The following is a 27,797-nucleotide window of genomic DNA, read 5'->3' as shown; positions in this document are numbered from 1 at the left end:
GACTCTGTATGGCCTTTTAGGTGATCAAAGCAAATGTACATTCATTTTGTACAGTTGTTTGGTATTGCATTGCCTATCAACGAAGAGTTGAAATAGCATTTTCATTTAAATGTGGAGAATTCTCACCTGTGAAAGCATTTGTGGCCTGAAAACCAGCTTCCTGCATACTGCTCCCCAGACAAGCTTGTGCTCCGACTATTGAGCTGTCCTGGCAAGAGGAAACCGCCTGGGCGAGGCCTCAGGTCACTTCCATCTTAGCTTGTCGGAGTCCATTGCTTTGCCCGGTCCAGCTTTGGGTAGCATCTGATGCCCACCTGCCCTGCTCCCAGAGAGCAGGCGGTACCTGGGACAGCACCCAGTCCAGCACGCGCACACTTGGGGCACAGTCACGTCAGCCGTCCAGCCAGAGAGTGCAGGCCATGGTGAGCCCGGGAGGGGCGGAAGCTGTGTCAGTGAGACCTGCTCTCCCTCTCAGAGCCGGGGCCTCCTCTGCAGCTCGGCAGCCAGCATCCTCCAGGCTCAGGCTCAGACGCTCCAGGGGAGTTCGGTGTGGTCTGATCTGCTGCTCTCTGTGATTTGCCTCTCTCCTCTTTCTGAAATTAAAAAGAAATAGGTCACTTTCCTGAGGATCTGTAAGAGCATTCAATTTACTAGACCCACCACAGGGGCCAAAACATAAAAAGCCACCCAGCGTCGTGCTCAGAACCACAGGGAAGGCATGGGAGAGCCCTGGGAAGAGGCAGCTGCAGACCTTGTCCTGAGTGACATGAAAGGGCGGAGGGCAAGACACAAACAGGGCTCACTGCTCCAAGCCTCTCCAAGGATGGCCGCAGAGGCCACACCAGCTTGCAATGTCCTTCCCGGGGTTATCATAGTGCACAGACACCCCGAAGAACCCGTTTTCCAAGCTCATTCCCGAGGTCTTAAAAGTGGGATCTGAGGTCCATACCCACCGCTGTCTAGGAAGGACCAGGGTGGAGAAATTTTAAAAATGACTCTTAAGGGGGAAGCAAAGGCTCATGTTAATTCTTTTAGAAGAGTGAGAAGGGCAAATTTAATCTACAAACTTTTCCATATATATAACATAATAGTAACATTTTACGAAATACTTTCAGATAGTCCATGGTTGTTATATTGCACAAGAAGTAACATTAACAAGAATGTCAGAAGCCCAAAGGACCAGACTTTTAAAATGGAATCCTAAATATGAGTCTCCAGTATTAGGGAAAAAAATCTTTTTTTCCATTATCATCACTTCATCCTACTCGATTTATAACTAATTTTTAGAAAATGTAACCTTATTCATCATTTTCACCATCAAACTAAAAGAAAAATAATTTAAGAAAACAGCACATAACAGAAAGAAATCCTCTATGAAAGCCCTTTTATTGCTGTAAATATAAATATAAGGTAATAAAGTAAAACATCACTAATACAGACTAACTATAAGGAAGACTTTATGTTTTGATGAAGCACTTTAATTATATTAAGAAATTCAATTACCTTCACACACCTGCAGTAACAATCTCAGATAATAAGGTATAGCCCAGTAGGAATCCTTAAGTTTAATGAATAGGTAAAATTTTTATTTTAACTAAAAACCATTTATATAAATGGTGGTGTTGAAGACCTTGAAAATGTGGGAAAATGGGTTTTTTCTCTGAATTTAAATATTCCATATAAAATGACCAACACATACAGTGTCAGCATCCCAAAGTCCTGCACCAACTTCTAAAGTAAACTAATCACATGCACCATAGTTGTCCATTTCAGGAAATGGCATTGCCAGATAGAAACAAAAGCCCACCTGGCCTGAAACTTCAGTTTTCTTTGGCCTTTTCTATGATGCTTTCAATGCACAGAAATGCTAGACTTCATCTGTTCCCTTTCTCTGAACTCAGAGAAAGACTGAGAGTGGTGAGGTTTTTGTTGTTTTATTGGGGGGAGGGGTGTTTATATTATTTCGTTTCATTGAGAAAGGTATAACAGCTCATTTTTTAGGAAATCAAGCTATCCTATACAATATTGCCAATGGCTATGGAAAGATTGAGGCAGATGTGGATAGCAATAGAAGAAACAACAAGCTTTTTTCTTTTACTGTCATTATCACACTCACCAATTCTTCAGTTTACTTCTAAAATAGAGGTAGTTCATCCCCAGGGCTCAGCCATGGTCTTGGCCAGGAGTTTTAGAGCATGATGTGTGCAATCCCCAACAAAGGATGGAGGGACACAATTGTAAGTCTCCTTACATCCAATTTTCAAGTTAAAATGAAACCATAGAGCTATCAGTGTTTTCTTCCTAACCGCTAACAACACAGAAGATACACTTTCTAGAAATATAGTACAAGGGTCTCCAGAACCTGGAGTCATCGTTCTATTCAGGGAGGGATCCAACCAACCCGAACAGGGCCAGAAACCCGGCCATGCTCAGGAACAAAGTGTCAGATGACCCCAGTCTGGGCAACTGAGAATCAGCAGAAAAGGCAGAGAAGCTGACAAAGCATGCCTCATCCGCGTGTCCTTCCATCCTCCTGCCCATCCCATCGTCCACTCTCAGGTGGCTCCTGCTCCGGAACCGCCGCTCACTGTCTCATCTCAGCTCCAACAACCCTCCTCAGAGATGCCTCCCAGGTCGTCCGCTCAATGCGGAGCCGGTTACCAGCACTTGCCATAGTTGTGGCTGCATGTAGGGGTGGTGACTGCTTAGCACCTATCCTCCCACTAGACTTTAAGCACCACAAGGACAAGGACAGTGACTGGATGACTCTCCATTTACCCTCAGCACCAAGGACATGTCAGACACCTGACAGGCACTCGGGAAATACGCGTGTACTGAATGAATGGATGAGTGGATAAAGAGAGGGGTACGTACAGAAGGGCTCAGCAAACGGCTACAAAACAACCCACCCCCACCCCCACCCCCAGCCGTGAACTGACAAGCAGCGTTTCCTGGGCTGAGAGGCTGCTCCGCAGCGCTGACTCCGGCCTCTGAACTGGCAAGCGCTTCTCCTACAGCCCATCTAGGTCAAGAGGAGACAGTGCTTATGCGCAGTGATTGCACTGCACTCACACTTCACAGAACGTCCTACCCAGGAAAGGGCCGGAGAGGTCATGGCTTGAAATTCTTTCCACCCTCAGGGAGAAAACTCTGGCCCCACAGAGGTTAAGTAACAGCCACAAAAGGTGGTGTGCAGGAGCGTCGGCACTAATCCCTGAACGCCTTGCCCCGACAACCACTGTTCTCCCCATCCTAGTGCTGAATCTCAGGTAGTTCCCTAAACCAAAGTACCCGTAAGCCGAATAATACCCACATCAAGAAAATCAAGCCTGGGGGGAGAGAAAGCATAAAGAAGGAGGCAACTTACCCAGGACACAAGGTCACAGACTAATCCTGAGCCACAGCCACACATTCAAAGGCCACCCTCTACCCAAGCATGCTACCGTCATCCTGTTGCCACACACACACACACACACACACACACACACACACTCACACACTCACAGACACACAGGCGTTCTATTTATCCTGGGAAGATGGGCAGGACTAACCAGGAAATAATTAATTCAATATTGCACTTGAAAATGTCATTAAGCCCCTCCCATAACAGAGTAACAGTTACTAAGGAAATAGAGCACACCAAACGGAAAAACACCCCCACAGGAAGGGACATTTAAAAAAAAACATGAACACCCACAAAACCTAACCAAGTAAGTTGTGGGATATGTTTGCTTTACCACTTGTGCATAAAACTTTTATGAACTGCAGTGCTCCTAGGAATCACTGGGGAGTGAAAACTTAGCTGCATTGGACAGATCCGAGGTTTCGTGGAAGTGCACACTGGGAAAACAGACACATGCAATTCCGGAAACATTCGGGCCACACGCTGGGCACAGAGGCCAACACCCAACAGGGAAGTGAAACAACCCCTTTTCGAAATCCAGTCACATTCAAAAAATGTGTAGTGCATCGACAACAAACACTGCCGTTTCATTTTTTTATTTCCTCTCACTGTGGACAGACTGCTTTGCGGGCTGCATGTCGGTTACCTAGGTGACAGCTAGACGGAGCAGCCTGAAGGGCTCCAGGCACAGAGACCTGGGAGCGGAGGCCCCGTGCTTGTGTCTGCCGGACCCATCCCTGCTCTACCCACCAGACAAGGCCCAGGAGAAAGGAACACTGAGAGACAGATAGTCCTGACCTTGACAAATGGAGGCACTGTTTTTGTCAAATTCAGAACATGAAAATTAATGTATTAAGGCTTGTACTGCACTGCTTACCAAAAAAAAAAAAAAATCTCAACTATGGGCTGGTTCATTTAAGTTCACCGTGGCAATGACCAGATGTGAGAATAAGTGGAAAAAGAAACCCAAGGATCTATTTCCGACCAGAGCTAGACTGTGTCATCCTGGGAGAAAGACATCACACTTTTCCACGAGTTTCTCTGCCTCATAAACAGGCGGTTTTAGACCTCAGCAAGTGCCAGTCAGTCAAGATGTCCTAACAGAAAAGCAGTAGGACCTTAGAAACCCCATGGCCTGCCTGCATGGCAGCAGCGGGGCAGAGCACGGGGCACGTCCCTCCCGGGTTCTGGGCCCACTTACAGGACTTGGGCAAGTCCTGCAGCCTGCCAGGCTCCCATCTCCTCATGTGCAAAGTGAGAAGGGGAACCGAAGGTCCCTTTGGATCGGAGCGTGCCCCTGGGGCAGTGCCTCTGATCAAGGCAGACAGGACACATGTGCATGAAAAGGACACGGCAAACAAGCCCCGGAAATCTGCCCATAAACACAAGTCGGAGAACAAGTCAGAGAAATGGGCTGCCTGCAACTGGGGGAGGTTGAGTTGGGGTGCTACTGATTCTTCAGGAAGCTTTTAATTTCTGTGGTTCAGGCTATAAAACAATTGTAGCTTTTAAAATGCCACAAACAGGGAAAAGTGGCAATTATATTAGGACATCCTTTAAAATGCCCCCTTGTCAAAGAGGACACTTGATAAATCCTGGAGGATCTGCACAGTCTGAGGCTCTACTCATACCAAGTTGGAGAACGTGTCCCCCCAAAATAATATAGTAGGATCACTGTCCCTAGTGCATCGTGAAGTCTATATCTGTCCCCTTATCCTATCTAGGAGCAAAGGAAGCAACAAGGGACCGTGTGTCCCACCCTTTCATTGGAAGGAGAAGAAGAATGAGGCTCAGGGAGGAGAGAGAACCTGCTGAAGGTGGCTGTAGTGATGAAGGCAGAACTGGGACCAGATCCAGGTGTCAGTCTAGGCCCAAGCTCAACGTTCTTCCATACATGCCAGTTGGCAAAGGAAGAAGCTGAGAAAGGGGTACAGCATACACCTGTACCAGCTGCCACTATTTCCACTTTCTCAAGTCCAAATTGGACCATGCCCACAATACCAACATGCCCAAAAGAAAAGGCAAGGAAGAGCCAGTGGCTTGGCACAGGGCCACACAGTCCTCGGGAGAATGTGCCCTGCGGTGTGCCTGACCTCGTCTGAGCAGTTCACGGTCACCTGAGGACGCCAGCTAAGCAGAGGGAGCTGCGTAAGAAATGGTTACCTCTCCCAGCCTGGTGGGACAGGCTGGCCACACCAGGAGATGGGCCCTGAGGTGCTTTCCCCCACCTCAATTTTCTTAAGATAAAGGCAGCTTGCAATGGGCATGACAGGCAAAGAAAAAGGGTGTCATGCAGGGAGCTAGCAAGTGTGAGCAGAGGGGAAGGGGAGCTGTCATCTCGTTCTTTGGTGAGAGTAGAAGAGAATATGGATTGATGAGCTATTTATATGTATTTTACAGTATTTTACAACTCAATCTCCACTTTGCCCTCCTTGCAAATACACTCCGATGCCCTCATCACCCATCAATGCCTGCTCTGCCAATACCTGAGCTCACAGCTCCCTATGCCCAGTTACTCCCTGCCTCCGCTAACGGCAGGCTCCCATCAGATACCTGGGCCTTGACCAGGACTCTCTCCGCTCTCTGGCTGCATCTTCTCATTCAGTATTTCAACTATTTGTGGGGTCATTACTGCCGCCAGGCATTATTTTGGGTGCCGCGAGACAGCAGTGAGCAAAACAGACCACACTCCTGTGCCCATAGTGCCTATCTCATCTCTGTCTGTGGAGGTGTTTCCCTAACAACACCTTTTCTTGTTAATCCTTGTATCCTCGGCATTGATGATGGAGACCAGAATACAGCAGTTCCTCAGTAAATGCTCGTCATACTGCACTGAATCGTATCTGAGCTTAAGCTGGGTCACCCTGTCACTCTACTGCCTCTGTCCTGCATCAGATGCACAGAGCACCAGGGCACAGTGCACAAGGGGGTTGTTGGCCACAGCACTCAGACCCTGGAGGGCACTCCGGGTGGGAAGTGCCAGCTGGGCCTCTGGAGCACAGGGCGGGACGACCCCTCCACCATCTACGGAGATAAAACACGCTCCAGTGAGAGCCTCACACTCAAACTGGCCGGAGGACAGAAGGCCAGGCTCTGACTCAGACTACCTTGGGTTTAGCTCATTCTAGGCTGCCTGTGATTTGGGCAGTTACTTAACGCCCCCACCGTGAGCCTCAGTTTCATCATCCGTAAAACGGAAGTAACAGGGCATCTACCTCATAGAATTATGACGTATTTCATGAGGAAACATAAACAAAAAAATTAGTCTCTAACAAATGCTAAAGAAGTAATAGTGGCTACAATGATTACAGTTCACCTGAGCAGGTGACTGATAAATTACGTCTTTGAGAATATACCCCACCCGCCCTCTCTCAGTTCTTATCTGACCATGTCCACTTATCTCATAGTTCCTCAGTTGATTTGTCTTGTTGTTTTTTACGTTCTCAACAGATAAAAATCTAAGCTCAAACGCATTCTATGTCAGTCAAATTAATAACAGAGAGAAACAGAGGAAAGGATACAAAAGTTTAGAAACTGTGTGGGTGAGGTATCTGGTATGAAATGCGGTAGAAGAAAAAGAAATTACAAAGAAGAAACTTTAAAAGGGAAAGAAGCCTCTTGATATTCAGGTGTGCTTTCTTTTCCATGTTTTCATATTGAAATATCAAATTTGCAAAACAACAACAGATAGTAATAAGTACATTTAACCAGGGTTCTATACCCTCTTGCCAGGGTCTCCCTCTCTTCCAGCCTCTTCCTTCTGGTTTGTTCTGTTTGTCAAGTGTTAACTTTTCAAACCCTTTACGTACACGCCTCGAGCTTTCACAGGCCCCAGGAATGACACTGCACCGAGGGGACCTCCCAGGCCCCGGGCTCCTCTCCTCGGCAGGGGGTGTGGGACAGAGACACCAGCACTCTGAAAACTAAAAAATGATCAACAGGAAGACAGCCGATGCTCCCTACAGAAATGAACGACCTGCATAATTTCATCGCTCGCGTTAGCACAGGCTTCCTAAATGCCGCTTGTTTGCAAAGCTCCAGGCCAGCTCCACATCTGTGCCTCTCACATCAAACACACAGGGAATGCCTACATCGTCAGTAAGTAGTTTTGTCTTGTTTACTCAGTCATTTTCTGCAAAAGTATATTCCTTTAGGAAAAAGAGAACTCGCCACTTTACAGTATTTTACAACTCAATCTCCAGTTTGAGGTAGAGAGTGGTGACCAGAAATACTCCAATAATATTTTTCTTAGATATTTCCACAGAAAAGTCTATGCTGTCTGGGACAGACACGGGAGGAGGGTGACATGCAGAGGGTGCCTGACAGGCATCTCACTAACACCTGCAGCCTGCAAAGCTCTGACCAGTGGCCAATAGAAACCACTGCTCAGTTTAATGTAGGTGCAACTGTGAGTCTCTCTCTCTCTCACACACACACACACACACACACACACACACACACACACGGTTGTTTAGCAATTAGTGTCCTGGCGGAAAGACTCCTTATGCCCAAATACACCCATTACAACAAAACTTAGAAGCTCTGCTTACCTCTGAAAAGAGAAGGAAGTTCCCTTTGTCTGCAGATGCAGATACAGATAGACTCATCCCATATTCTCTGAGAACTTAAACTTCACTCAACCACTGTGCTCGCAGCAACGTATCACACTGCGTCCTAGGAAGATCGAGAATTCTACGACTGCCTTAGAGAAGCCCCAGGTTCTTATCTGAGCTGAAGACATCATTTGAGACATACCCAACCGCGGAAACAGAACTCATTGAGTCCCGTTAGTAAGCATTTGGTGGAACAATTTAATCCGATCACAAAAATCGAAGATGATCATTTCAGCAGATGTCTGAAAAAATGTAACGCAACGTGGTACTGTCTGCGGGTGGCCCCCGGAGCCCCTATCGCCAGCAGCAACCCGTCCGAGAGTGTGATAAACGAGCCCTCGGTGGTGCAGTTACACACAATAATGAACGTTGCATCTGCGAGAGGCCCCCGCACACCAGGCCGTTGGAGGGGCAGTGCCTGACTCCACATACATTAGGGAGACACTGATAGGGGTTCACGTCTTCCTGGAAGGCTGGCTGAGGCAGGGCCACGCCAGTGCATCTGTCCTGAAAAGCAGCTGTGGAAGGGGGCGGAGAATCAGGGGCAAGGCTGACTGGTACTGACTAATGGGCCCACACAAACCCTGTCCCTGTGTGTGCTGGCGGCCTCCAGCCAAGCAGAAAGAGTTCATCAGACCAATTTCCGCTGCCTTGGTAACAAAGGCTATGCGTGTGCTCTCACGCAGAAAAGCCAACGAGTGTTCCTCACGGGGGAAAAACGCTACAGACAGGTACTGCGTGTCCCGCCAGGCAGCCCAGACGGTGGTGGACACGTGCCTGCCTGTGAGACAGCGCTGGCCCCTCCGGAAGTCAGAGTGTTCATCGGAAGCAGTCTCCTGCGGTACCTGAAGCCACGTGTTTGTGAGTTTGCTGCGTTTGCTCAGCGTTAGAAGCACTTATCAGTGGCTACAGAAACCAAGCAGTGTCCTCCACCCAGCATCAGTGTCCTGGATGCTAAGTGAGTCTGACTACATGTCCGCCATCAGACCTGGACAGGAGGACACCCGGGATACCACCAAAAGAAACCACAGGGCTCTGGCAGCAAGAGGAGAGTTTAACCACCCAGTGTGGACCCCGAGATCACAGTTCATGTTCCCGTCACGTGCCAAAGCTCACTACGCAGCATCTGCCAGGCCTTTCACGATCTAAGTACGCCACAGACCGCATCAGCCTGGCAGGCAACTTTCTCTGCATTTAAAAGAGCATCTTCTTTCCGTTCTTCCTTTTCCCTCTCATAGTCCTTATTTACACCTTCCCCTCCGGAGCCGACAAGGAGGAATTGCCTCATTCTAACCAGGTTCACCAGTGGGCCCTCGGCAAGCTTCTTCAGACGGGGGGGGGCCCTGGGAGGCCCGGAGGGCGGCCCAGGTGGTGGGCGGGCAGGGAAGGCAGGAGGAGGCTTTACCACAGTGAATGACCACTCCCCCCAGCCCCGCACCCGCCCACAGTCTCGTGCATCAGCTCCCTCAGACAGCAAGAGCAGGAGAGCAAAACACTCTCTCTAGGTCAGTGTTCCCCAAATATCCCCAGAGGAAGCATGCAATCATCAAAACTAGATTTTGTCCATTTTAAAAATATATATATATTTTTACTGATTTCAGAGAGGAAGGGAGAGGGAGAGAGAGATAGAAACATCAATGATGAGAGCAAATCATTGATTGGCTGCCTCCTGTATGCCCCACATTGGGGATCGAGCCCACAACCCAGGCCATGTGCCCTGACCAAGAAATGAACCATTACCTCCAGGTTCATAGGTTGATGCTTAACCACTGAGCCAGGCTGGCTGGCCAGGCAATTTTGCCCATTTTCACCTGAAAATAAACATATTAACAAGTACATTTGAAATAGGAAAATACCCATATATAAATACACAAGGCCAACGTCAAAGAGCAAGGAGCTGCCTGTGTATTTGGGCGGGCTGGTTGGAGAACATGACAGAGCAGCTCCCATTAGGTGACAAACTCCTGTAGCCAGGGACTCTGCCATCCCCTTGGTGCTGACACAGACGCTCAGTCCATGCAGAGCTGTGCTCAGAGGAGCCAGCATGGGTCTGGGATCAAACAGGGCTGGCAATTCTGCTGAGCAGTCCCACACCCGGCTCAGCCAGATTACACAACCTCTCTGAGCCTCGACCCCTTCATCTGTCAAAGGAGGCATCAACATAACTGTAAGACAGTGGTGATAACTAAATGAGAAAATACATGAAGGAAATGTACACGGCAGCAGCATATTAACAGGCCCTCCATAAATGGAAAGGTGGTCATGAGGAACAGCAAAGAAGGGCAGGGATGCCATGGTCGCCAGACCCCTGGGAGACGTGAGGAAGATGTGGTCTATCAACTGTCTCTAAGAAAGGTGGGAGAAAGGGTAGGGGGAGGAGAGGAAAAATACAGCATCTCAATAGGACCCAGTGAACTCCACTCTGGCTGGCATGGAGGTGACAGTTCAATTCCCGGTCAGGGCACATGCCCAGGTTTGGGCTCCATCCCCAGTGAGGGGCATGCAGGAAGCAGCCAATCATGATTCTCTCTCATCATTGATGTTTCTATCTCTCTCTCCCTTCCCTTCCTTTCTGAAATCAATAAAAAAATATATATTTTTTAAAGTGAGTTAAAATCGAAGGCCTTGTTAGATTAGAATTAAATATTTTCATCTTCAAATAATTACTTAAGTAGGTCAACATCAGCTGTGTTTCACTTTTTCCTTACCAGAGGCCAGAACTTGCCCATCTAACGAGAGCATCCACCCTGCCCTGCTAAGTGAGCCCCTCTTTCACTCCTCTAGGCCCTTGTCCCCACAAAACACACAGAGACAGTCAATATTTACTGCACACCCACTAATTGTAGGGATTCCCCACATCACAGAAGTCACTCCAATTGAAATAACTTCTCTCACTTCCTTAGAATAAAAACATGTTATTATATTCAATAAAACCATGCAAGAAATAATAGCTAAATATGACATTTAGATAACTTATACCAACACCTAAAAATGGCTTCCTGGAAGAAAAGAAAATAATTGGCATTTTCCAGAATATTTTAAGAGCTCCATTTCTCTCCTCCTTCTCCACCCACCTCCTTCTACAGATGAGTCACAGCCACATTCACGGCTACACTGGCCCCTGGCCTAGAGATAAACTTGGGCTAAAGGGGTTTTATAGTGAGGACGAATGCTGACATTGAAATTTAAAAGCAGTCTAGCTACTCTACTACCATTCCCTTTCCCTTCTGGTTCCCATGGAAACAGACCTCAGATCGCCAAAAACAGGGTAAAGATAGCACCATGCCCAGTTTTCCTGCAATCTGTTTCCATGGGAACTGGGAGAGAGGGGAATGGAGGCTGGGTAGCTAGACTGGCTGCAAGTCTGCATCCCCCTCAGCTGGAGACGCAGACAGTGCTGGCACGCTGGTCCAGTGGCCTGCCGACCTCCATGGGCTCTTCAGGAACAACAAGTCCACTCTTGGGTGGAGTTGCCGAGAAAGGGAAGCTCACAGCAGGCCAAGGCTGTGGGGCTAAAGCCAGCTGTGGACCGCCAGACACACACTCAGCAGGTGATCCGCCTTCGCAAACATCCCTTTACCAACCAGAGGAGATCCCTCTCAAACCAGGGTTCCCACACCAGGCTGGGCATCAGGGTGATCACAGACCTAGTGAGTCAACATATCGGGGGGCTGTGACCAGGATTCTGTACTTTTTAATCAGCTCCAAACGTGATTCTGATGCTTGGTCATTCTGGAGAACCAATGCCCTAGACCAGAGTTTCCCAAAGTTTATGGCTCGTGGATCCTGTGGGGACCCTAGTGAAGTGCAGATTCCAGTTCAGCCGGTCTGGAGCAGGGCCTGAGATTCTGCATTTCTAACCCAGCTCCCAGGGGATGCTGATGCTGTGGGTCCTTGAACCACATCTGAGTGGCGAGTATATAGACTCCAATGAACCTTTTCCACAGATCAAAGATGGATACAACCGTTCCCACAAGTAGCAATTTACTCCCACCTTCAGCCATCAGTCCACACCCAGGCCAGACCTTTAAGTCAGACACCTCTGACAGTAGGGCCTGAATAATCATGCTTCGTATTACCCTCCCTCTACCTGTTTACTCTGCCTCCAGAGACCATCTGCATGGATAAGAAGGTAACAAAATAGTCAAAAATTATGTATGATCATCAGGGGAATGAAACATGATTGTCTCTGCCAAATCTGGTTTCTCTAAGAAAAGTAAAAGCAAATTCTGCATAGTTGAGGATTATATGTGGAAAATGTGTGAAATATTTAGAATATTTATAAACATAGATGTGTTATCAAAAAGAATGGAGCTGTCCACATGTCATTTTTTAAAAATATATTTGTATTGATTTCTGAGAGGAAAGGAGAGGGAGAGAGAGATAGAAACATCAATGATGAGAGCGAATCATTGATCGGATACCTTCTGCACACCCCACACTGGGGGTTGAGCCCACAACCCAGGCATATGCCTTGACCGGAAACCGAACTGTGACCTCCTGGTTCATTTTTTAAAGAGAGTTAAAATCTAAGGCCTTGTTAGGTTAGAATTAAATATTTTCATGAGGAGCAGGAAAAAAGGGCAGGGATGACATGGTCGCCCCTCAACCACTGAGCCATGCCGGCTGGGCCATATGTCATTTTAAAAGAGATCAGAATTTTTAAAAACTCTACAATTATTATAAGGAAATTTCTCAGCTCGCCTTAAAATCTCTAGTCTAAAAGAAAATGTACAGAGTAAAAATGGAATCCACATTTCAGCTAAAAGTATGCAAAGTAATAAAAAAAAGTAATGTTTATTTCTATACTGAACCACAAAACAATTTTAAACTACATAAAATGCCAGTGTGTTATTCAAAGGCAAGTCACTGATTTTCTGCTTTAAGAAATCTCCATTTTGCTTATATATATAAAAAAAGGGAGGCATTTCTGTTTCTCATTAAATACATTTTGTACCTTCTTGGAAAAGAGTAACATATATTAATCTTTGAAAATTAAAATATGACCAAAGAATTCAACGTGAGAAATAATCTAATTCAGGAAATGTAAAAGGGGGAGAGGGGGATCAATTCTTTGATTGGTCAGCACACAAGCAACAAAGCGAGTTCAGCATTTTGCCCAGTCCCGTCGCTGCAGGCAGCCAAAGAAACTTCATGGGTACAGTCTATGACACACATCTTCATTCCAATGAGGCAAAAATACATGTAATATTTATTTATACATGCATGTATAATGTCACACGCAAACTTTTTAAAAAATGAGCCAGTTTTGAGACTCAGTTGCTTTTTTAGGTTCCCAAAGCACATGAAGCCAAGAGTGGTAAAACTGCTGTGATGACAAAATGAAGTCAAAATAAGGGATTTCTGCATTTGTTTAAAAGACAACAAACACGCACACAAGTGACAGATTGAACTGCTGTAGTAAAGGATGCAAAGGGGTGTGAGCTATTAAGTGCTCCATTAAAAAAGATAAAAATAATCGGGAACAAATGCTGAGATGTGCTTACACCCAGCTCCACTGAAATCTGTTGGTGTGTGAGACCCTGGCTAGAGAACCAGTTGTGGGTATTTGTGTACGTCCATTTACTCTGTGTTTATATGAAGAAGCAACTGGAGCAGGGTCCGCAAACTTCCTGCAAAAGGCCAGATGGTAAACGGCTCTTCAGGGTATGAACACTCTGTCCCTTCTCCTCGATTCTGTCATTACAGCATGAAAACCACCACCAGGAGCAGCATATAAATGAATGAGAGTGATGTGTTCCAACAAAACTTTATACAAACCAGTGCTAACTAGGATATGGCCTATGAGCCATAACTTACCAACCACAGGACTAGACTATAAACAGCTTATTTGGGGTGGAATGTCTTATTGAACTTCCTCTCCACAGTTTCAGGAAAGGGATCGGGGAAAGCTGCAGAATCTGTCTCATATCGATTCTTCAGTCATCCCTGAGGAAACTCTGGATTAGCAATACCTAAAATGTTCTAGTATTTTCCAGCAATATACCAGCTCTATAAGCTGCTACTAATTAACATACAATAATTGGTTGTTGTATGCTGTTTGTATTTTTCTTACATTTATCTGGTCTCCTTCACTGGATTCTAATACTCCCAAGGGGGACTTTTTTATTTGCATTTTCCCTCGGATTTTAGTTTAGTGTTCAGCAAAAGATGCTGCTGACAAACAAAATCCTCCCTTCCTTTAAAAAGGTGGGTAAAAATATGTCTAAACAGAAAAAAGAACAAAACACCCCCATCTTTATACATATATACATATATGATTTCTGAGAGGAGGGAAAGGGATAGAGAGATAGAAACATCAATGATGAGAGAGAATCATTGATTGGCTGCCTCCTGCATGCCCCACACAGGGATCGAGCCCACAACCCGGGCATGTGCCCCAACCTGGAATCAAACTGTGACCTCCTGGTTCATAGGTCAACACTCAACCACTGAGCCATGCCAGCCGGGCCCCCATCTTTTATATTAACCCCAATGCAACTGTGGCAAGAGGACAATCTACAGGTCTGTCTACAAAGGCCAAGTGTGTGATGGACATGTTCACACTGGCTGAGCTTCCTCCAGCAAAAAGAATTAATGGCCTGTAACATTTTCCTCTTTCTCCACCGACCCTTCATCTCACCTGGTCAGAAAGTCATAACACTAACCAGCCGGGTGAGCAGAAAAGAGAACAGACATATCCTACGGTGGACAGAGAGCTCAGAGATAAGAACTTGAGATAGTAAGCACTGTAAAAACAGCAAACAGAATGTGCGTCGGGTAAGCTCCTGGTGACCATGCAATGTGACTCCACCCAATCATTATGCACCCAACAGCTTTATCTGCCATCCTGAGCCTGCTCATGCCATGTTCCCAGGGTAACAGAGACTCATTACCTGCTCAGCAATGCTGTTTACTCACCTGCATGGGCCACTGGCAAGAAGGTGAGGTGGGCCTGTTTTTGTTTTTATTTTTATTTTTTTAATATATTTTATTGATTTTTTTACAGAGAGGAAGAGAGAGGGATAGAGAGTTAGAAACATCGATGACAGAGAAACATCGATCAGCTGCCTCTTGCACACCCCCTATTGGGGATGTGCCCGCAACTAAGGTACATGCCCTTGACCTAGAATCGAACCTGGGACCCTTCAGTCCGCAGGCCGACGCTCTATCCACTGAGCCAAACCAGTTTCGGCAAGGTCGGCCTGTTTTTGAAGGCGTTCAGAGGGATTAAAGGACAGGAGAGCCTGGCTCCTGGTCCTTGCCTCTGAAATTGGAGAACTTTCGAACAAGAGAGTAAATCTCATCTTCTCAGCCCATGATGGGGCAAGCCCACCCTTCTGGCCCCATCCACACCCACAGGAGAAACCCTGCCTGTGTTTTCCTATGGACAAAGGGGATAGCACTTCCCCATCCAAGGGGACAAGAAGAAATGGGAACTTCCCCAGCAGGTGGTACTGACAAGCCCCTCGCACAGGTAAGAACTCATTAGTGTTTCCAATCCAATGTGTAAACTTGTTAGAGCCTGGAAACAATGCTCACTGGGGTAGCAGGTTTGCCCTGGAGATCAGAGCACTTAGGAAATCATATTACCCCCTCCACCCTACCCCACACCCCCAGCTTTCACAAATCAGACTAATTCAGGTAAAAAGAAAGAGAGGTTTGTTGAGGATGGTACATGGCTACCTATACCTTTCACACACCACCAGCAGCATGATCAGCAGGACTAAGGGCATCTCAGAGCCTCTAGCCAGCCCCGAACCTGGACCTTAATGCTCCTCCCGAGCCCCACCTGTGCCGTGGCACACCTGGCTTCCTGCCACATTAGCTGTCTCAGTGCCTCTCTGCTTCCTGAGCAGGGGGCACACTGGGCAGGGCTGTCGTCCTGCTGTGCTCAGGAGAGGCTCTAACCCTTTCTAGTCCTGCCTCCCTGGGGACGAGCTCTGCTGTCCACCCCCAGACGCCGCCCTCCATGGGCTCCCCGAGTCACAGAACCTCAAGCTGTCAAATATTTCATCTTAAAGAAGAACCGGGGGTCATTTTTCAATTCTGATGGGAATTTAGAAGTAATCATTGAAATGGATATATATTTCTTTATAATTCATTACTGATTCACATCTATTATGAGGCTGGTCTCTTTGCCCCAGTCAAGTAGCCTTGCCCCTTTCTCCTTTATAGAGAAGGAAGAGTGGAGTCAGAAAGGCGAACGGCTTTGCTGAAGGCTGCGAGGTTAGACTGCAACACAATCCGACTTACAAGAGCTCTTCCCACTGGAAAGAGCCTCTTTGGACTACACCAACTTGGCTTCTCCACAGGAGCAGGGCCCGAGCCACAGCACCCTCGTGTCCTCCCCACCACAAAAGGTTGCGTGCCCGTTCCCCTGCCTGCGGGGCCTCCGGCCCTAAGGAGGGGCTCCATGGGATCACGGCTACCAGAAGCTGTGTAGCCGGACCAGCACCGATGACAACAAACAATAAACGAGAATCACAACGAAACAGTTTGCCAAACAGTTTGTTCTCCTCCTCTCCGAACGAAAAGAGTTCAGAAAGGGTGAAAACATAAAGAGGGCAAAAAGAACCATGAAAGCAACTCGTAGCACTTTGCTGGATGAACCAATTCGGGTCTAAAGGGGGCAGGTGAGAGGGAGATGATGCTTGGCTGGTTCGGAGCAAGGCCAGCTCAGTCCACTGAAGCCTGGCTCCTGCCACCCTCCCCATGACCCTGGACAACCAATCCAACTTCTCGAGTCTCAAGTTTCCTCACAGGGAAAGGGAGAGATGGAGCTAGAAGCCCTTCAGGTTCCTTTCCACCCCAAAATGTAAGAAACAAGAAATTGGTGACTAGCACAAATTAAGCTGCTCATCAGTAGTTTCTACAAACAGGCCCTTGGCGAGCAGCACCTTCTAAAACGTAAGGTATTCCTAGACAACCTGGTCCCAAAACACCTACGAGGAAGTGCCCAGAGAAATAATGTAAATGAAGCGACTCAGGTAAGTGCCATGAAAGCACCTAGAAAACCACTCGGCACACAGTAAGCTGCATCTTCCTGGACAGATGGACAACAGATGGATACACTCAGAGTGGCTTTATGAGGAACAACTGCTTTACATCTATGTTTTTAATATTTGTTCCATTTATATCTGGTGGTTCAAGTTCAGTTCTGGTATAGACTGGACTATTAGTAACCGCAGTTCCTTAACCAGAAAGTAGCCACAACTAAAGGTTGTCCAGGCCGGGGCAGCACACCTCACATGGCCACACAGCTGAACGCATCCTTCCCATCCTGCCGCAGCGCCTGCCTCAAGGCCCTCGCTCTTTCCAAGTCCCCTCCTGTGTGTCTGTTTTTCTTCCTCCTCGGCTCATACCCTAAGTGTTGGTGTCTCCAGAGTCCCATTATCGGGCTTCTCACCTTTTCCTTCTAGAGACTCACCTTCACAACCAGCTATGTGTTAAGTTTTCCTGAGCTCCAAATCCACTTCCTGGACAGTCCCACTTGCATATACTGAAATATACCCAGTGTTAAGATGTCAAAAAACAAACTATTCCTCCCAAACCTGTTCCTTTACCCTTTACACACCCAGACTCAAACGAGAAGATGCAGTCATCCCAGACCCTCCATGTTCCTTACCTGCACTCCCAGCCACTACATGCCCATCGGCCCTCTTCAGTCCACTCTATTCACACTTCAGTCCACTCTGCTCACATTATCACAGCTACATTTCCAGAACACTCTTCTGTTCAGGGCTTTCCTGGGTGGAAACTGACTGTGGTCCACAACGCCTGTGATGTAATATGTAATTCCTGCGTGGGACTGACTGAGCCCTCTCCAGTCAGACCTTTCCAGACTATTGGCCTGCCCTCCACCCCGATCCCTGTAATCAGCGACAACCGGGCCTGCTGCTGCCCCTAACCCACCAGGCCCTTCCTGTCCCAAGGAATGACCTACACAGGTCTGAGACCCCTCTCACTCCTTCCCTGCCTGCTAGTCCCTCTGTATCCAGAAAGTCTTTCTTAAACTCCATGTGCCCTCCTCTGCACGATATCCCCCCACTGTCAGCACCACCTGATACACGGCCCTCTCAGGTTGCCATAGTCCACGCACTGGTCTCCCCCGCCACGCAATGGTTCTCAATGAAAAGCATCTGGGGATTTGACTTGAAACTAAGATTCCAAGCTCCATCTTCACAGGCTGTGATTTGGTGCGGCCTGAGTGGGTTATAACACCTTCCTTCACATCTCCAAAGGGCTTTCAGGCAGACAGCAAATGGGACGGCTCCACATAGCTCCGAACAACAACCACTGAGTGAAAACTACGGCTTCCTCTCCTTGGCGGGAAATGAGTTTTGGTAATGAAGAGCCAGGCAAAACAGAAACGGGCTGCCTCAGGAAGCAGCGGGCTCCCCGTCACTGCAGGCATTGGGGCAGGGCAGAATAACCAATGTTGAGGTTACTGAAGAGGGAACTGACCATCACATAGGACTGTATCAGATGGCCAAGAAATGCCCCCCACCTCTGAATGATCTTACAGTCATAGTAACTGTGCAGGGGTTAACCCTTGTTGAATCTGGCACAGAGCCCTGTTCTCAACAGTGATCTCAGGGACACACCCTGAAAGGATGAATGGTTCTCCCGAATACCAGCCATAAAGATCCGCCATGACCCAGATTCCCACAGAAGCCGTTTACAGACAAAGGGTCAGGAGCCAAGGCCAGTGTTCATTAATGATACCTTAAAATGGAACCTGAATCTCAAGTATTCTTACTACTAGAAGCAAGGCACTATGAAGGTGTGTGTTTTTTATTTGAGAGAAATTAGACTAAAGATAGAACTCATATTAAAGATCAAACAACCCTCATTTTTACTCAGAAGAATTTTTTTCCTCATGTATCAAATAAATATATTACAGGCCCTGGTCTCTGTAATATATTTATTATTATTATAAAATGTTCAATCCAGGGGTGAAGAAATATTGATCTTCAAAAATCACATTTAATTGTAGCTGAACATCCAACAATCCTGATTTTTCCACCAAAGGACCTGGAAATCATTCCATTAACTATTTTAGGGGGACGATGTGAGAAAGAAACAATGCTCTGTCCTCTCCTCCCACGGAAAGGTCACGGTCACCAGGGCCTCTTACAAAGCACGCACTGACTCCGAGATACTCACATAACTTCCTGCGAACAGATATTTACTCTGAATTTCAAATAATCGCTACATCCTTATGGTCAAAAAAGATAATGAAAGCCAGCTAGGGAACCTCTGTGACTTTGAGACAGACAGTACTTTAAACAAAACGACTTCAGTCTAAGGGGCTTCTACAGGAAGTACATCTCAGTTTCAAATCAGCTGTCTTGTGACAATTCCTTATGTCTAGATACAAACTGGGTGCTGTCAGAAAAGGAAACTGTCAATGGAGGGGATTCGTGTGCATACCTGACAGACAATGTTGATTTTTTTTTTTCTTATGGCTGGTGTTGTTAGGTGGTTAGAGCGTAGGTCTAAGAACCGAATGGTCCTGGGTTCAATTTCAGTCAAGGGCACATACCTGGGCTGCAGGCTCCCTGTCTGGGTTGGGGCCCCTGTGGGAAGCAACCAATTGATGTGACTCTCGCACACTGATGTTTCTCTCTCTTTCCTCTCTCTAAAATCAATGGAAAAAGTATCTTCCAGTAAGGATTAACCAAAAAAGGTTCTTTATAACGAAGTTCACCGTTCTCTACAGAGCCCTACAAGTATTACCAATTATCATTTCCGCGACAGTGACTATAGAATTAAAAGCAGCTTGACTTGGTGCTAGAATTATCAGTCTCCCACAGTCAAGGTCCATTCTCAGGTGGCATGAATGAAGACATGTGAGAGGAACAAAGGTTTCCATGAATCTACAAGAGGTTTAAGTTAACAGAGCTTTCTATGTGAGTATCTCCTAGAACCAACACTCAAGGTGAAAAGCAATAGACTGACCCGGGAGCACCAATAGACCTTTCCAAGAACGAACACCTGTCCTTCCAGAGGAAAGCACAAACAGAACAATAGCAAAGTGTTTCCCTACCGATTCCTATCGACATCCATCTTCCCTTCCTATGTCCTTTGCATCCACTGTCTGCATCGCACCACGAGTGGCTGTTCTAACTGGTACTGTACAGCTCACGGCACACAGCATACTGCGCCAGTCACCAGCTGCTTTGGGCGTGTGCCTCGTCTCCCCAACCTGACTGGAAGCTGCTTACAGACAAGGACATTGTCCTATGTTCCTCACATCACGCCCTCGGAGCACCTCACACACGTCACACACACAGCTGGCACTCTATCAAATGCGCAGCTGAATACCGCCTGCCTGCTGGGTTGCTTGCTTCCTTTCTTCCTTTCCTCAATGAGAAATTCGTGAGAGACTCCTGCATAGGTAGTACTATTCAAAGCGACATCCGTTTAAGGTAGTCAGGAAGCAGAGAACAACGTGCCTTTACTGAGGATTTAAAATAACTTGCTACTTAAATAACATGTGCCTGTAAACAAACAAAAAAATCAAATAATACCTGTCATTAAAGAACTTTTTTTAAAAAAAAGCAATAATGTTCACTGCGGAAAAGAATGGAAAGATAAGTAAATTTAAGAATACTTATAATCCTATCAGCAAAGCTAATCAGTGCTAATATCTTGGCATGTATCCTTCAGGTCAGTGCTAATATCTTGACATGTATCCTTCATATATATATATATATATATATATATATATATATGTGTGTATATATATATATATATATGCATATATATATATACATGTGTGTATGTGTGTATATATGTGTGTAATTAATAGTATCATATTACAGAGCCTATTATAATGTTTTCATTTAACATATATTAAAATTCACGCTATGTTGCTTATTTTTTGGAATAGAACATTTATATGACCTTAGTATATTTGAGGACACTCTTCTAAAATTCAGAGTAAAACTCATCTTCATTCCTGGCTTTTAACAAGATCAAGTCTAGTAGAGACAGCAGCAAAGAATATGTGCAGTACATGAAATTATTTAGAGACTTTTAAAACCGACAAGCACCACAAAAAGTAGCAGCAAGTTGTACTATGATTTCACCTAAAAGAGTGCTCCAGTGCATTAATTTGGCAATTAAAATGTTTCATATTTTTAAAAATGAGAAAAAATTTTAATTATAAAGACATAAGGTATCTATGAGACCACAACTAATATTTATTTTCATTACAATACTACTCCTGACTATATATTTTACCATGGAAATGAGAATTACTATTATCACTGCCAGCTGTCAAACACACTTCCTAAAGCCAAGGTTGTATGACAATACTAACTCAAAGTTAAAAATGCAAAACTGTCCTCAGAACTGACTCCTAGACTCCTCTGATATGATGCATAACAGATTTTGTTCTGTTTAGACAAACCTCTTTTAGGTGCTGGGATCCTTAAGTCACATAGGAACACTTGAGAAATCTGCACTTTAATTTCTATTATCATTTTTTCCGGTGCTGTTCTAAAGACTTTCATTAAGAGAAGTAACCTGCAGTCTGACCACCCACCCGCCCCATTCCCATTCTCTTTACTCTAGGTCTTTCTGCCAGGTGGCATTTTAACCTGATAACTATGACACACAGACCTGGTTAGAAATATGAATTTTCCCAAAAGATGAGTCAAGCTTTCATATTTCAAGCAAAGGAGAGAAAAAAGGCATTGTTCCAATTAAGCTCTTCTCTGAAGGCATAAATAAAAGTATCCAACAAATTTACATCCAGTGATCCACCAACTTCTCATGTAATTTTCATAATGGGAGTCAGAAGGAATTTTTCAACCCTGAACACCAATATATACTAAATCTCCTTCAATAATAAATGTATGATGTTTATCATCTTTGCATTCCCCTTTCCACTTCTAGTACCGTAAATTGGCTTCTAAAATGTTATTTCTATCCAGCTGTTTTCTGCTACTTTCACCTTTTGAAGTTTTCTAATTGTTTTACTCAATCTGTTTTCTAAGAATTGTTTATATTTCTACTAAATTCCAGCCGGAAATGTCTGGATGCATACCTGAAGCAAGCCGACAGAGAGCCAAATATAGCCTGCCCGGGCAGTGGTTCCGGAGGCAGACAGCCACACTAGGCTGGCTCTATGGTATTCCTAAATAGCTGCTCAAAATCATACCTTGATCTCCTCTATGCATCCATTTCCTATACATACAGACGCTGCCATATTCCAAAGCTCCATGTGTAAGGTCTATTTGGACTGCAAAAGACTTCGAATGAGAAGGTCACTAGAGCACTAAACTGACACAAATGTATAAAAGTAAAATTGTGACTCACATGCTGACAAACCAAGAAATGTTGAGTACAAGCTGTGAGGAAATCAGACAAGAGCTGCTGCCTGACATTCCTACATAAGCTGGCAAAACACACAACCAGTCTTAAGAGAAATGTCGGCGTGCAAGGCAAAGTAACTGTAACAAACCCCAGAGATGGCCTCGCTTCTCTTCCACCTCTGCTCGCAGTGTATTCCAAACACGACTTCGCTCATTCACCTACCTCTGTGGGTAACAATCACGAGTCTCTGCTCCTCTTGCCCATTAAACCACCAGTCAAGACCTGCCAACTATGTCAAAGCCCCTTGCTGATAGGAATCAGAACAGGCATGCCCAGCATGCTGTGACCCTGCTATGACTCACGGGGACAAAACCCCCATGAAGAACAACATGGTGTGTAGTTGACATCATGCTAGGCCCTTAATGGGAAACATGCAACTCATTTCTCATTCATCAAACTGTTGCAACCGGCCCTTCCCAGCTCTGTCAGTGTAGTCTTTACTGCAGCAATAACACCTAACACGGAGGAGGGCACCAATGATGTCATCCAGACAACCCACAGATTCCATGCCCTGGAGCCCATGAAAGAACCCACATGGGAAGGCTCAGAAAGGTGATGTCCTAAACATCTAGTAGCTGAGAGGATACAAGACTGGCTTGGGGCCATGGTGATGTTGCTTGTCTTCTGGGGGGTGGGAGGAGCTAGGGAACCACCATCCAAAGTGAAATGCAAAAGGAAGCACGTAGGACTTAAGAAATATATGATACCCTCTTCTTCGACCCCAAATCTCTCTCCCTCATTAGAAATGTAAATGTAAATCACGAGAAGAGTTGGCACACTGCGTATACTAGAATGACAAAAGAAATGGGAACTTACATGCAGAGGCACACTAGGAGCGAACATGGAAGAGAAGCCCTGTGGCCACATGAGAAACAGGCTCCTTCCACTGGGTTGCTTTGGTGCTCAGAACTTTAAACATATGCAACTACCCCCACTCCCTCCCGTTATCACCCAATATCTACAATACACTTTCAATGGCCAAATATTTGGTGCGTAACTTGATGGCAATTCTTAATGCAAAATTTGGTGAGGTTGTTATATTCATCTCCCATCCATGTACCTCCTCCTCTGGGGACAAAGGGACCGAATTTTCGCGGTAATTCTCCCTGAGGCCAGGAATGGACACCTTCTTCCTTGCACAGTGGAAGAGCAGCGCCTGCCCGTCTTCCTCATTTAGTCAGTTTCCACTCCTGAGAGGCTTTGTGCAAGAAGGGGTCCAACTGCCCTGCCTCTCAATGGCCTTGTGACCTTCTGAATCATGATACTCGCGATTTCTTTTTGAGTCAAACTATCTTTGTAAGTAAACTTAAGTAACCAGTGCATTTAGGGCAGAAATTGGAAAATCCACATTTTATTTAAGCTCTTTTCACAAATATTCACGGTCATTTTGTATGTATGACCTGGGATATCCATGACTTAAAAATTCAGGAATCTTTTGTCATACTGACTTATTTTAGCACTGATATCTGCAATGGAGATTGAAGGTCTAAACAGACAAAACACATGATAGCACTGAGGCCAAAAACTAAACCAGATTGTCACTAATAAATATTGGTACTATCCTTGCTGGGAACAGAGTAATATTGATATATCCTTACTTGTATTTATCTTGCTACATCCCCAATTCGCTTACAACCTACCTGAGAGCAAGGAACACATTTTTCTGGGAAGAGAAGCTGTACAGGCTATTTTATACTTAGTCTGAACCTAAAATAAACCTGTGGCTCAGAGCTGCAATTTTTTTCCTCCATTGATGAGAGAAATGACTTGCAGGAAAGCTGAAAGCCTGGGTCCTGGGTAGGGTGAGCTTGGCAGGGATTGTGGGTGGTCAAGCTTCGTCTATCACTCATCAAGAGAGATGCCACTCTCCAAGATCACCACAGGTTGGAGTCTTTTCATTCCATGGTCTGCCTACAGCTCTCATTCTCTATGCTCCATCAGAAGCTGAAAATACCTTAGTCTCATTGATTTCAAAGGCCAAAACCAGTCAGAAACAGAACTTACCAATTTCTAGCTGTGCCTCAGCCATATGTCCATTGGTGGGAAGAAAGTCTTTGAAACATACAAGCCAATTTCAAGAACAGCATCATTGAAGTGTTAGACACGTTGGAGGAATCTGGACCCTCTGCAGTTGTTTGTGTCCCCCCTAAATTCATATGTTGAAATTCTAACTCCAAGGTGATGGGATTAGGAAATGAGGCCTTTGGGAGGGGATTAGGTTATGAGGGCAGAGCCCTCATGAATGGAATCAATGCCCTTAATAAAAGAGGCACCAAGTTAGCTCACCCTTCCACTATGTGAGGTTACATTGAGAACACGGCCATCTGTGGGAAAGTGGTCCCTCACCAGATACCACACACCGAATAAGCCAACACCATGATCTTAGGTTTTTCAGCCTCCAGAATTGTGAGAAATAAACGTTGTTTATAAGCCACCCAGTTTATGCTATTTTTGTTATAGCAGCCTAAATTTACTAAGACAGATGGCTTGTATTTTTAATTGGAAACAGTTCACATATTACAGTGCAACCTTGATACAATGGACCGCTAAAGTTGAAAGTCTATTACAGGCGTCCTCAAACTACGGCCCGTGAGCCACATGCGGGTGTTTTTGCCGTTTTGTTTTTTTACTTCAAAACAAGATATGTGCAGTGTGCATAGGAATTTGTTCATAGTTTTTTTTAAACTATAGTCCGGCCCTCCAACGATCTGAGGGACAGTGAACTGGCCCCCTATTTAAAAAGTTTGAGGACCCCTGGTCTATTATATAATAAAGTGGGTTTTCTGAATGTGTATGTTAAAAAAATGACAAATTAGTTTACCTATTTTTGTTGGGGTTTTTTTTGTTGTTATTTTGTTTGCTTGTTTTTTAATAATTCTTTATTGTTGAAAGTATTATATATGTCCCCTTTTTTTCCCCCATTGACCCCCTCCAGCCAGGCCCTACCCCTCTGCCCCAGGCCCTCACCACCCCATTGTGTCCATGCATATATGCATACAAGTTTACCTGTTTTTACTTATATAGACACATTTGTGTAATTAAAATTAAATCTGAATGAAAATTTTAATTTCACAGAAAAGTTTTCTATATGTATTACTGTAACTCTAAATTTATACTGAATAGATCTAGTAAATGCGTGCATTTACCAGTCACCGGGAGTCAACAAATGCTCATGGTTGGGGCCTGGCCGGCAGGCATTAAAACTGCTGCAGAAAGTCACACACGCACACAGCAACAAAATCAATGACCTCTCGAGGTGTAGTGTGACCACCTGCTAATCATTCCCGAACACTGTTTACAAGTGGTGACTCTTGGATTTAAATAATGTAGACTATAGTTGTCGATATATAATATTTATTTGTGTTGGTGAAATTACAGTGTTTTTTCCAACATATGGCTTATTCGCCAAAATTTGTTAAAATAACACAGAATTAATAATAATAATATAATTGTAATTTAATAATTATAAGCAAGTCTTGGTAATAATAATAGGGAAGGGATTGAATATATTTATGGCAGATAAACATGATTGTGAACTCATTTTTGTGAATTTAATTCCTTGGGAGTTGTCTCTTATGGACACTTAGTCAGGAGACAGTGCCAGTTGAATTTGATTTTATAAATGTTATGAATGTTGGTACTTCATCAGAAACATTATCCCTAAGACTCAAACTTTCTGGTGAGAGCTACATTAAGCACATCTTGGGGTAGGCCAACTATGACAACAGCAGAGGGTACCGACTCCTCCAACATGTATCACCCTCAATGACACTGTTCTTGAGATTGGCTTGTATGTTTCACAGATTTTCTTCCCACCAATGGGCATATGGCTGAAGCACAGCTGGAAATGGTAAGTTCTGTTTCTGACTGGTTTTGGCCTTTGAAATCAATGAGACTAAGGTATTTTCATCTTCTGATGGAGCATAAAGTTAATGTAGCCAGTCTGAGTTGTTTTTCTAATGTTTCTGTGAATGAATAAGGGCCTGGAGCCTCTTAGTCTGCTGTCTTGCTGACATCACTTCTCCAGACAATATTTCTTTTTTGCCCAATTAATACATTAGTGATTTAATTCAAAGGACTAAAAACATTTAAAGTTTCATTTGGTATACTTAACTACTTTGAAAAACGCAATGTGAAATTGTCATTTTCTTACAGCAAAATTTCTCATCTTGAAGTTTTTATTGTGCTGATTTTGCTGCAACACACTTCTTATTCACAATGAGGGAATTTGCTCTTAGAAGTGATATAAATTTCTGTTTGACTTTGGAGCAAACGGCATGGAATGAACATAAATCAAGAATGTTCTTTCACTGCTATTAGGTGCACACACCTTAGTTTTCACATAGGGTACTGTGATTTAGAAATTATATTTATTTGTGTGATGGAAAGATGTAGAGAACTAGAGGCAGTCTGAACTGACTGTGCAGTTCCATTAAATAAGAGTACAAATAGAACTGTGATGACTTGGGTACCATCCTCCTTCAGGAAGGGGAATGGGTAAATGACCATCTGGGGCTTCTGGATAGTGTGATTCACAGACTATTCAGCTGGTATTCTCAACCCAGAATCTGTTAATGTATCTAAAGCAAACTTGTAAAATATATTTCAGAACCATTTTCCAGAGGATTTTGCTAAGGTCTTCTTTAGTGTACAGTCAGTCCCCATTGGGAGGCAGAGGTGCATGTTGTTAGATAATGATAGATACGCTGTAGGCCTTCACCGAGGTCTTTGGTAATTTAGGGTGGACTTTGTGCCCCGGTGCCATCTTGTGTCACCAATATCCACCTTCACAGAAGTGCTATAGATTCCAACCATGTGAAGTACACAAAGTAGTCAAATTCATAAGGACAATGGTGGTAGAATGGTGGTTTCCAGGGAAGCGGGGTCGGGGGGGAAGAATGGGGAATTAATGTTTAATGAAAACAGTGTTTCAGTTTTGGAAGAAGACAAAGTTCTGGAGCTGGATAGTAGTGATGGTTGAATAACACTGTAAATGTACTCAACGCCATGGAGCTGTGCAATTTAAAATGGTTAAAATGGTAAATTTTGTTATGTATATTTAATCACAATATTTACAAAACAGTTAAAAACATATTAACAACCCCTACCTCTAGGAAGTAAAATTGAATGATTTTTATTTTCTTTTTAAAATTGTTTATCTCCATTTTTTAAATGTTTTCATAATCTTTTATTACTATCTTGATAATAATAAAACTTTTGTTTTATTATTTTAAAAGAAAGAATATCAACATTACATTTTGTTACTGTACCTATTCTGGCTATCTATAGTTTTATTTACATTTTTATGCAAATTTTTACCTTTACATGTGAAAAGGGCACAAAGCGTAATAAATAGGCATATAAAAAGAAAATGTATGAACAGATGACATGTT

The 27,797-nt window shown here is 44.7% G+C and overlaps 1 protein-coding gene across 1 annotated transcript in view; it reads right to left on the bottom strand.

Annotated features, from left to right (window-relative positions):
• LDLRAD4 (low density lipoprotein receptor class A domain containing 4) overlaps positions 1 to 27,797 on the bottom strand; it is a 329,032-nt gene that overhangs the window by 203,657 nt on the left and 97,578 nt on the right. The window contains exon 3 of the mRNA XM_054724317.1: positions 127 to 593. Coding sequence (XP_054580292.1) covers positions 127 to 166 — 40 coding nt within the window. The 5' untranslated portion in view covers positions 167 to 593. The remainder of the gene's footprint in view (positions 1 to 126; positions 594 to 27,797) is intronic.

The sequence above is a fragment of the Eptesicus fuscus genome, chromosome 12 (assembly GCF_027574615.1).
Source record: "Eptesicus fuscus isolate TK198812 chromosome 12, DD_ASM_mEF_20220401, whole genome shotgun sequence".
NCBI lineage: Eukaryota > Metazoa > Chordata > Mammalia > Chiroptera > Vespertilionidae > Eptesicus > Eptesicus fuscus.
The sequence above is the reverse complement of the archived record's forward strand: the minus strand, read 5'-3'. Positions and strand labels throughout refer to the sequence as shown.